Source organism: Temnothorax longispinosus, chromosome 4 (assembly GCF_030848805.1).
Source record: "Temnothorax longispinosus isolate EJ_2023e chromosome 4, Tlon_JGU_v1, whole genome shotgun sequence".
NCBI lineage: Eukaryota > Metazoa > Arthropoda > Insecta > Hymenoptera > Formicidae > Temnothorax > Temnothorax longispinosus.
Window position 1 is genome coordinate 16,642,502 of NC_092361.1, and position 12,747 is coordinate 16,655,248.

General features: G+C 37.9%; 1 protein-coding gene across 2 annotated transcripts in view; it reads right to left on the reverse strand.

Moving 5' to 3' along the window:
- The window catches only part of LOC139812139 (uncharacterized), a 118,463-nt gene that overhangs the window by 13,168 nt on the left and 92,548 nt on the right, over positions 1 to 12,747 (reverse strand). For both annotated transcript variants that reach the window (XM_071776761.1, XM_071776760.1), the window contains exons 5-6: positions 3,542 to 3,712; positions 641 to 779 (exon numbers count right to left, since the gene is read on the reverse strand). In XM_071776761.1, the coding sequence (XP_071632862.1) occupies positions 641 to 779; positions 3,542 to 3,712 (310 nt within the window). The remainder of the gene's footprint in view (positions 1 to 640; positions 780 to 3,541; positions 3,713 to 12,747) is intronic.

Consider the following 12,747-nt stretch of genomic DNA (forward strand, 5'->3'; position numbering starts at 1 on the left):
GTAAACGTGAGCAAAAACAATTCTCGTACTACGAAACGGGAAACCAACGACCATGTTTAATGCAAGGTACAACACAGTCGGCTTTATCTATTATACATAAACACCGTGCAATTCAAACATATATACTTAACATTTATAAACCGCCTTGTGAACATTCACACAAACCGCATTGTGAACATTTATAAATTCTGCAAACACCAATTCAGAGAAGCGAGTTATCACCACGACAGGAAAACGTGACGACGATAACGTTTTAGTAGAACAGCTCCTGTCGCTTTTTACATGTGAGCCTCGCGGAGATGAAACTGATCGATTCCGTGAAATAAAAAGTAGGAAAAAAAATTGATGAAATAATAAGCTAATCATATGCTCTAGTAAGAAATTAACAGTGGAGATTGGTTTCTGAAAGGCTTGTATGACACTCTTACGCAACGATATGTTTACAACCATTACATAATAATTATAAGCCGTAGGATTAACGTGCCACTTAACGCAAACAGATGCTCGATAATGTTACGACAACAACGGAACGGCGGCGCATATGCCGTTCTTCAAAGTGGTATACATCCCTCGGCCCCCCCCTTCTTGCTCGCGTGCTCGCGTCATCATGCAAAGCGTCGAACGCGAATAAATCTCTTACCTCCTGTAAGTGGGCGGGTATTTGTAGTAATGCGGCGGATGAGCGTGAGGATGAGAATACGTCGGCGGATAACACAGATCCGGATACTGCGGCGGCGTGCCGTAGTACTGCGGGCAATATGTCCTATAAAAGCCTCCACCTGTAACAAACGACCGTTCATTCATCCCATGCGTATCCCCCATCGAATGCACAATGATCGGTTTCGCAAAACAACGAATAAGCCTTGAATATTCGTTTGATAATTACGATGGACGCCGCACTTCACGAGACGCCAAGGGATATCGCTAGATAATTTACGCGCGTTACTTTGCTAAAAGAGAACGTTATTAATTAACATTTAAATATCGCAAAAGATTTGGAGATTTAGGATTTTTGATGATGATTATTTTAAAAGAAGATTTGCAATATCAAAGGAAAACTTTAACATGATATTAGAAAAAATTTATGTTGAATTACAACATAAAACTAATCGGTATGTATAAATATTTAATACAACAATTTAATCATCAAAAATGTCTAAATAATTTATACGTGGCCTGATTATACGTGGTTTTCGTCGATTCCTTCTTATTGGAAGATCATAACCCTCGTATTCATCAAATAATAAAAAATTAATAATTCTATCCATGTTATATACATAAACACGTTTTCGTAGATATTTTAAATAAAAATCGAAACACCTTTATTCAAATTAAAGAGAAGTAGTATAATATTTGAAAAGATTGGTTAAGAACGACATACACAACGATAAATATCTTGTTGTTGGCGACACTACTGATTGAGTTAATCGTCGATTAAAGTTAATCGGCGTTGGTCGAAGTGGCCCTTAAATCTCCAAAACAAAGAGTAAAAGATATTAAGCTGATAATTTCAGGCAAATAGTAGTAGTTGCTTAAAAATCCAGTGAAGTGATATGTGACTGAAAAAGTTGTACGATATGACATAGTAATTTAGTTATATGCGCAGTATCGATCTCCGCCGAAAGAGCTGCTCTATCTAAAGAATGATCACTCCCAAGCTTATATTACATATTTGACTCCGATAGTACCGAAGTTATCAGTACCGAAGGACAATCTTGGCACTGACGTGCTATAATCGACAGCTTGATAATATAGCGCTCGAAGGTAGCGAGCGCTATATATTATCGAAGAGGCTGATATCTCCGTCCAATTAAACCCGTGAGTGCTCGCGCTATTAGATCCCTGCGCTCACGTCAATGCACCGCATGATTTAAAGTCGCTTATAACACGCTAATATCGTAGCGCGACATACTATTTGCACCGCGTAAAAAACTTAGAATACACGCTCTCATGGTTCAATCTTAAACCGACCCCGACGTTTTTGTCCTATTTAAAAACCACTAATGCACATCACTTTTTGCATTTTAATGCGGCGTCCCGCTTTTATAACACACTAGCTTGATACCCGTGCTTCGCTACGGTACGTAACTACTTTGAATCAAAAACCAAATCGATATCTCATCGGACCTAGGAGATATTGAGGAATCCGTGAAAACACATTTTACCCCTTTTCACCTCCTTAGAGGTCGAATTTCTAAAAATTCCTTCTTATTGTTATTGCTTACGTCATGGAAAGAATATACTCCCCGAATTTCATGTTTCTAGGTTTGTGGGTTTGGGCTGGGCGTTGATGAGTCAGTCAGTCAGTTAGTCAGGACATTTGTTTTACGTATATGAATTCATAATCTATTTCTGGCACGCAGAAAAAAAAATTTCCATTAAGATCGCGCGACGTCACACAGGAATATCCCATTTCATCGTCAGCGAATTTTCATGAATTTCCGTAACGCGACTCATTTCGCTGAAATTCACGAAAAAAGAATCCAAAAATTGCTGACGGAACATAAGTAGAACGCGAAAAAAAATTCTAGAAACGCGAAATAAAAGAAAACGAAGGAATGGAAGGTCGAGCTAGGTACGATCTTTTTTTTCCGACGTTTTCCTTCATGCACCACTTATGTGCAATCTTAATATGCACCTGCACGGCCACTCATTAATGCATTTCCAGTATAGATAACCATGTTATGTTGAGCGCTGCACGATAAAATCATTAATGTAAATGCGAGATCTGATATATATGTCTAGTGATACATTGCCCTAGCGAGACGTATGACGACATTTGCTTCAGTGGCAAATCTATCTGATAAATCAAGAGAGCAAAACTGTCTGATATATGAAATTGCGGAGATTGCCCTAAAAAAGATAGACGTCAATCGTACATCAACTATCTTATATAACGTGCAGCTTTTTCTAGCAAAAAATTACTTGAAAATATCAATATATTTATCGAGAAAGAAAAACTTTTGCAAGAAATAAATTCTAAAAGAATTCAAGATTTGTTTAATCTTAACAGAAATTACGATCTCAACTTATTGTTAGCCTTATCAAGTTATTGTGAGAATTGAGAATTGAGAATTGAGAATTGGGAATTAAGAATAGAAAATTGGGAATTGAGAATAAAGAATTGGGAATTGAGAATTGAGAATTGGGAATTGAGAATTGGGAATTGGGAATTGAGAATTGAGAATTGAGAATTAAAAATTGAGAACTGAGAATTGAGAATTGGGAATTGAGAATTGAGAATTGAGAATTGGGAATTGAGAATTAAAAATTGAGAACTGAGAATTGAGAATTGGGAATTGAGAATTGGGAATTAAGAATTGAAAATTGATACACGAAGAGATTGAGAAAATATATTAAATTATAAAAAAGTTATTGTAACTTTTTATGTAAAAATTTAAAAAATATTGCAATTGTTAATGCGAAAGCTTGTAGAATATCTCAACAATATTGTTTTGTAAAAAAAAGACATGATAGAAAAGGTCTCTCTTCTCTCTGATTGCGATATATCTTTAATTAGCATTGATTATCAGTAACATACCCGTGCTGCTTGTGCCTCCCGAAGTCGTGGAAGTGGCGACCAGGTCGTCTGAACCCTCTGAGTTTTGGGGAGGCGTGGGTGTCGGTTCCGGAGGTGGGCCCTTAATGGGCGGTAAGGTTGGTGGTGGTGGCGGTGGGTGCTGTATCAGTGGACCAGCCGGCTGATAATACCCTGTGAACAAAAGAGCAGCGTGTGCACTTTCCTAACTGATCGTCCTCTACTTCTAATTTTCAATATTGCCTTGTAAAGCGCTAGTACGATCGCGCCGCGCGCCGTCCCGTTATAAAAGATATTTTTGGACAGTGAATTTCAGAGCCTTCGTAATAAGGAGTAAAGAGTATATTCATACATGATTCGTATATATATTTTTAAAATAATTTTTCCTATATTCATATGACAGTAAATCAATTTGAAATCAAGTTTGAAATAGGCTATTACTTTTCACATAAAATTTCTGATATTACAGAATCTTACACTCTGCAATATTTAGACCTTTATACAAATCTTTCCGATAAATCGTTCAATTTATATTTCTATATACGTTAGCAATCAATATGATTTCTGACATGCGATTATATATCTGTGATTTGTGTTCTACATTTGCAAAAATTGCGCTGCAATTCTTAGAGCTACAGATACGTTAAGAGCGTTATATACAGTGTTAATAGGAGAGCAGCATGAATCACACCGTTGATAGGATAATGCCAAAGCGTTATACTTCAATAGTTCATAATCGTGGGAGCACGAGTAAGCTACGTTGATTCCCTTTAATCCCCCCATTCGTTCAGATTTATCCCTTAGCTTTGCGTTATGCATTTTTCAACATTCGCACCGTATCAATTCGGGGATCGCTTAATAAAAAAAAAGGTTATCAAACTTTCAGCGAGATTGCCCAACGTGCGTGCGCGAAGCCAAGGGATCGCGCGTGTAAATCGTTACAGCGCTCTAGCTACACGCGTCGGAATAGCCTGTTCTTTTTTTTTTTTTTTTTGCAAACGAACGAACGAATAAACGAAACCGGCTTTCTCCGTGCGCGGCGAGAAGAGCGATACCGTGCTTGCATATCGATTATCCGAAGAGATCGTTCGCCATTTACTTCGCCCAATCACGATTCCACTTTATGTAGGTTAAACGCGCCTCGCTCGTACTCACGCATGCTGAGAAGAGATGGGCGCAGTATCTGAGCGCGTTCGCGGCGATCTGATTGGAGAGCCGCGTCGAGCGGATGGGGCCTCGCGACGAACAAAGCTTAGCACGCGAGATGTTTCTTCACACTCGGCGCGGCATTGTATTTAATTATGAAATCGTTATTGAAACGCCGTGATCGATGCACATTTGTTGCTGTTGCGCGTAAAGAATAGTTCCCAACGAAGGATCGATTCATTTTTTGCTTCCCTTCTCAATCTTTGGGATCGATATAGATACATGACGGGTGCATTAGCTCATAAATCCTCAAATTTTCTACCCTACAATATCCTATATCTCTGCGATGTAAACTGTTAGCCTATCAATTATTCGATGATAAAGCCTGATACCTACATTCCAATAGCGTGATTACCATTATTATTGTGATTATTGCGATTATTGATTACCGTTAGAAGCACATGTACTGCAGCTCTGCGTTCATTCTAATGCGACAACATGTATATGTAACACAATTGGTAAACAAGCGATTAAATTAGAAATGAAGAATTTAAAGATAAATTTTAGCTTCTAATATCTGTTGCTAAATTCAAAGGCATTCTTTACAATTCTAATTATAACGACAAAGGCATTCTTTACAATTCTGATTAGTGTGCTTGTTTAACACTGCGTTAATTTTTTAAGCAAAATTTACACATTATATTACACGCAACGCGATCGTTAATAACGTCGATATTCGACTTTCCGCAATTTTCCAGCGTAATATTATCAGTCAGACGTCGTTAAATGCTAGAACTTCCGCGGATATGTAAGTAGGAAACCAAAGTTCGTACAAACGTGCAAACCGATGTAATGCCAACTTTCTCGAGAACTATCCTTGCCGGATACTCGCTCAAGAAAAATATTGTTACTGTAACCAAGTTTGTCAATGAGCATTTCCAAAAACAAATTTATAAATTATACAACATTTAAAAATGTTATAAAGTAAAAATATACAATATTTAAATATTATGTGATATAATTATGACAGAAGCAAATATAATCACAAGATTTTAACAAAATATATAATTGTAAATGAACAAAATTGCAAAGTAATATATAAATGCTATTCTAAAATAAATGCATCATTAACCGTGAAACATTTAATTGCTACAGATCGTATAATTATACAACGTGCCGAGAAACGGAATCGGGCTACCGTGTGTAATTTATTTTATTTAGTAACACTTCACGGCTTCTCGATTTAATTGACTTCGTAAAAACGCAATTATTCAGCCGACACGTGTAGACAAGCCATGAATCGAATATCGGGGCGTCGAAAGGCCAAAGTTGAAGACGAGTGCCGGTTCTCTGTGAATGACGTCACGCGACAATCGATTGGTGTGCTTGCGCACACCGATACGTGGCGAGTGCCGAACCGCTGCCGTCGAATTCATTAACCATTTAATACGGTTCTTCGGCAATCGTTGCGGATCACCGCAATTTCGCCGCACAATAATAAAAAGAAACCTTCGCCATCCGCGGTAACGTCGTAAATATTTCCGAAGCCGTCATACATTTATTATGAGCATTAAATAAACCGAGTAATACCTTTGCCTCTGTATAATAAGTTATCTCAAGGAAAAAAAAAGCTGGCAACAGTTATTTCGAACAATAATATGATTAATTAAATTATCACATTTAACGATACTTTTTTAATACATATATTAAATACTGCAATATACAAAAAAATAATCATTTTCCATAATCTGAACTATGAAATATTTTAGACTGTTTATTAGTTACTTGGTGTTTATTCTGTCTCTCTCGCTTTTTTATTCATTTAAAGCACATTTCCCGTGTCATTTTAAAGATAATGTAAGCTAGAGATAAATCTGCCCTCGAGGATTCCTCGCTAGAGCATTCATTTGCACAATCGCCCCGTTAAATTTAATTTAGTTCGACCTTCGGTTTCTCTCCATGCACGCTGCCACGCTCGCTAAGTACTCCAAGTTGCAGCGCAAGCAGCCGAGTTCCCCTGTGAAACTGCAGCAAACACGGAGACGGCAAACAACAGGTTACTAATTTTCCCCGTATCATCGTCGGCGGCGGAGAACGCACTCCTGCACTTTCGGGTTTAAGCGTTAAGCCAATTAATTCCATGTAATTTCGCGGGTGCAACGCGATATGTCGCGTCGGCGGCGAGGAGGTCAAAGTCGGAAGATAAAGCTGGGCCAAGGATGAGAATCGCGGATAAGGCGCGGCGACCGACTTGTGCATCGCGGTCCGACTTCGACGATGAGGATTATGAGAAAGAGACAGAGTCTCGCGGCGCGAGCATTGTCGGGACGAGAGAAAGAGAGAGAGAGAGGGAGAGATTCTCTCGCGGTCGTATCCGTACAATTCAAGGATACCCCGCGAGGACATCGTCTACGCGTATTAAGGTCGCCGGGACTGGTTCGGGAGCGCGGAGATACGTCGCGCAGATACACGCTCGAGTGTATTCTTGGTCCATGTCGAAATCGCTTTGCGAGTCTCTCGAAAATTGATCCCGGAGATCGGATCGTCTTTACCGTCTTGACCGTGAGGAGACTTCGTTTCATTTTACTTCAGTCTCGATTTTCTAATTCCAATACGCCGGAATAAGTAGGTACTTGTAAAAACCTTTCGTTGAATTTTTCTTTACGTCTCTTGAAATGGATCAGGTATTTCTTTGTCACAGGAAACAGCAGAGCCTCTTTGAACCTACACTTTTCCGCTCGTCTTATGTAGAAAAAAAATGACTTTTTCGAACCCGCGGACTGGCTTGATAATAATTTTGATAGTGCTAACAAGGTATTCTGGTTTACGCGTCAATTACAGATGTCCAGCGTGTCGAAATTTATTTACTATCGTCCAACATTATCCAGGTCATTAACGGCTAAATGAAATTATCGCAAGCGATGGCGCATTTTGCTCGTGGCTGCATTAAATAATCATAAATTCGCGAGTCATCGTGACGTGGCGCAGCTGCAGTGCAGCTTGTTAACAAAATCGACGTTCAGCATTACCGTATGCAAGTGCAATCGAGCTGGGTCTGGATACAAATTAATCGGGCGATATAGAAACACTCAGCCTATAGTGTTCGACTAATTCGCCATTTTCAATCCACTCGCACTTCTAAGTAATCAAATTAACATAAAATGCAACTTGCAACATCTGAAATAAACAATTAGTCGCTGAACAACAAGTGACGTGTGTAATGATCATTCTAAAAGAAAATATTCTGATGTTTCCCATAATATTCAATGATATCGAGGAGACAAATTACGGTACGGTAGTCATATTCTGACTCGTCGTCTCCGGCGAGGAGTGAGAATGTAAATAAGAATGAAAATACCGCGATAGCAATCCGATGGCGCGTTTCTGCCCCGACAAAGTCGTTCCGATCCGCGGCCCACACTACTGCTGCTCGTTTTATCCTCATGTATCAGCGCGGCTAGATTCTCGAACGGCGACCGGCGTTCGTATAGCCTAGAGAAGTCAAGGACCCGACGAGCACGTAGCTGCTGGCGCAACGACGGTGTCGTTGGACTCAAAATAGAGAAATATCGGGAGGGGGTCCCTGCCCCTGCCCCTGCCCCCCCCCCACACTCAACGACGGCGATATCCGCGTTCCCCGAAACTTGGAGGAACGAGATGCACGTCGCGGGATCACGCGGTAAATTCCCGATCGGACCGGAAATCCACAGTGGAATCATTGACGATGACGATGACGATGAACGGCGACGGAGGTAGCGCGCGCGACCTCGGCACGCGATCGATAATTCGCGAATATTCGGCCCTTAACCGCTGTCATCCGATATGAGGACGCGAGAGAGCGGGTCCGATAAGGGTGATGGAATGGACTGGCGATGCGTCGCGAAGGGGTCGATAGCCCAGATCGCGTTGCGGTAACGCAAATCGAGTAACGAGTTCGCGGTGAAGATGGCCTACTGCAATTCAGATTCGTATGAAAGGTTTATGGCATGCAAGAGAGTCGACGCTGCTACAAAAGGACGTTTTTTTCTCTACATGTGAAAGAAACTTCGATGATAAAAACTAATGGTGTATGATAAAAGAATGATAAAAGAATGATAAAATTAGAGTAAGTATTCCCAAAAGAGATATCATTATTATTATTATTAACATCGATAATCTTGCTTAACTTTCTGATACGATATCTGCTCGTCCTAATTTTTATACTTGATTCAAAATAACATTTTATCTTTATATTAGTCTCTAATAAATGTATATGTATCATTTAAATTACATATATAATAAGAAATTTTATGTACAGCTTAAAACACTTTGAAGTATTTCAGAGAATCAATTATAACCTAATCAATTATAACCTATCAATTATAATCTAATTAGCAATCTTGTGTCTAAATTAAAATTTAATTGTTAGATTTGATCGCAACTAATGATTCAGCATTGTTGCAACTTGACTTAAGTAATTTACCATACATGACATTATTGTACATACTGGTAATGATGAAAGAACGGAAGACTGTTAATGGAATGAAATATATGCATGTATATAGCGACTGATTGTCATGTAAATCTTACTCGAGAATGAGAAGAATTTACGACCACCATGCCGCCGACCATAGATCAGCGATATGCAAATATTCGATTGTCCGGTCTTTAACCGATTATGCAATATTATCGCGTGTAATGCGCGTAATGCCCTATATTTTTGCGCAAAGCATTTAATGATGGAGTTATTAGCAGGCTATTGCAAAAATTACATGAGCGATATTGGAATTGAGATGGAATGTTACGAAAAGGGAATATTAGCAAATTGCGAGTGTATTATAGAACTTTACATTTATAAAATCAAATCGTCCTAATTGAAATTACGTATTTAATTAAAAATAAACTTGAAAAATCACACGGTGTTACATATTGATTGTGACGAAAACTGAACAAATTTCGATACATTGGAATAGCGGCCGCAAAGCGCAAAAATTTCGCAATCGCTTCTTGTCTTTTGCGATAGAACGATGAAGAGATCGAAGTGGATAAAATGGATTTAATTCTTAGCTTTATATCCCTCGTAGCCGAGTAAAAAAAAATCGAGTGGTAAAACCATCCCGGCTGGATACCGGTGGATTAGAGGGAAAGCTCGCGGGCACTGATAACGCCGCTGAGACGCTGGCGCTCAATAATTGAAGACTTGAAATGCGAAACAACGTTATATGTGTATTACGAGGACATTCAACATCGAAGAAACTTAACTTGGAAAGTTCCATAACTTGTACGCGGCGAAACTTTAAGCGACGCTCGCGTAAATTTTGTTCGGGAAATTGTTAATGATCGTTGCAACTAGAAAAGTTATATTAAGAACCATCTTCCCATACCTCTTTATGTATACGATACGTGCAAGTGTTAATTTACATATATATCTAGAATATAGAAACTTTTCCTTATTCAAATCATAATAAAATCATAATAATTTATTCCTCTGAATAGAAAAGTACATTACAATTGCAATCTTATCGATCTTGTTAATGTTAATTAACGTTATAAATGTCAATTATAAATAAAATATTAATATTATAAATATATAATGTTAATTAATGTTATAAAAAATTCCTATACTTTCAATCAAAATAAGTTAATTAAAAGTTATAATTAAATGTTTGACGTTTATTTTCTCTACATAAAAAAATCAGTTTTTTTAATCTGCAGCAAAAAATTCAGCATTTAAAAGATTTGTACGATTATTTCCTCATCTCGTCAATCACACCATCTATATCAATAAGTTTATGCGTGGTATAGATTTAATTACACATTATCAATTAATAAATAAACGTGAAAGAGATAACAGTGAAACTTTAATAGCGATACAATTTCAATTTCTTTAAATAAATCGTTAACCCAAAATGAGAATATCAGCTTTAAAGAATACAGATGATATTTTAAAATATATATTTTTAATCACACATATATCACTGATATAAAAGAATGACCGTTAATAGACAATTGTATAATAATAGGGCGATTCAAGCTGGAAGTTGTACGTATTTGTCTATAAGCAATTAGAAACGACTGCCTGTAATTGGTTGTAAAATATAGCGTCGTTAGTGAAGAGATACAGTTTCCCATGAAGTGCGAAGGTCAATAAAATGCTCGTTAAAGGGATCAATTTTTCGATCGAACTCCAAGTTGTCAATTACCGTCACGCGCTTGGACACCCCTTACTTTCAGTGCACGATAATTCATTCGCGGATAAGATCAGCCGCGACATTCGTTATCTCAAGGCTTTCACCAGGCTCATTCAGTATGCTCTCGACTAATTTCTATTAGTCAAAAGCGTACTTGCTAACTAATATGATTATACTTGCTGATTAATTATTACTCTAACTAATATGTCACCGAGTGACACCTAAATATCGTGTGCGCGCTATAGAAACTTGCGCGTCTTTCAATACAGCGATATATCAGAGCAAAAAGCGAATAACAGTTACGATAATCTAGGAAATTTCGAAATTTGTTGTAAACAACCGTTCTATATTCTTTTTATTCGTATATCTTAACCTCCATCCTCACATCATAAATTTTATTTAAATTTATGTCTTCTTATTATCGCTTATTTTTCTCAAAGCGATATTTTATTTTGCAACTGACATTTATGTTTGTTTTACTTTTAAATACGATAATACCACACACGAATGATTTAATGCTTAAGCAATAATAAATATATTACATATACTATTTTTTATTAAAATATAATTATTTATGAAAGCTATTTTTATTCATGCTATTTTTTTTCTCTTTATTCCATAAAATATCTCTAATAGAAAAAAATCTGAGTAAAAATAGTTGCCTCTATATTCATCTTTATTTATGATGATCTCCAACCCGCTATATTTTTCCGAGAGTATGTAACTACTCTACAAAATGTAATTTATCTGTCAACCAGTACATCGTAACGGCGGACCTAAATGCACACCATATTTTCTTTGGCAGGCATATTTCCACCTCGCTTCTCTCTCTCTCTTTCTGCTTTTACGTCTGCATATTTATTTTCAATATTTATCACTTTGTATAACTGCTCCGTAAAGGTTTTAAATAACAAATATTATTATTAAATTCTCTAAGTAAAGAAAAAATCTGTAATTTTATTTCAATTTTTGACTTCAGGATTGGCTCCATTAGCTCTGCGAAAACTTTCCATATAACATCGTAGACAATCTACTTTCACGAGCACTGTGATCGCGGTTATATGCTAATTACAATATCTGTAGTAATTAAGAACACACCCAAGCCCCTTGCGCATTATTAAAATAATCCCGTTTGACATGTCACCAGTGATGAGCGCGAGGAGCGCTCAATGGTTCTTCAGAACTCTATGAATTCCGGACAAACATACTTTCGGAGTCGTCGAAAGCTCGAACGCGACTCGAAATCCTATCGATAATGATCGCGACATCCGTGCGTAGGACCCGCGATGAGGGATTCGAAAAGCTCGTCGACAATTATGGGCTTCTCCTCAGCGTCGCGTGGGACGTTGAAGAAAACACAAGATTGGCGATGGGCGATACGAGCGGAACCGTCGAAAGCCGTCCGTTCACCTCGCCCGTGTGGCGCAATGACGTCAGTCATCTGCCAAGATATTCCAGCGATCGACGAACGACCGGGTCACGTACCGAAAGCAGGAAGTGCCGAAACTCGTCCCTGCTATATATCTTCGCGCGAGAGCTGACTGATGTCTGTATCATCAGATAAAGACGATTTTTTTTTTTTCATGCGATCGCATGATGATACACGTGATTGCCGTTCATTGACTGCGTAGAATTCGATGTTATTAAGTTCTCTCGATCTTAATCTCTTTCTCTCCTCTTCAATCTTTCTTCAAATTATAATCTTTCTTACCACCTTAAACGAGATAAAGAAATAAACAGTTACATTTACGCCTGGCTATTATCTCATTTCGTGGCTTCTTCGATTGTTTGCCAATACACAAGAGAAAATAAAAAAGTATCAACATCTTAATCTTTCAATTAAGATACAGGCAGAAGGAGAGCGTTGTTTGTTTTAATAGCGAGACAATTCTT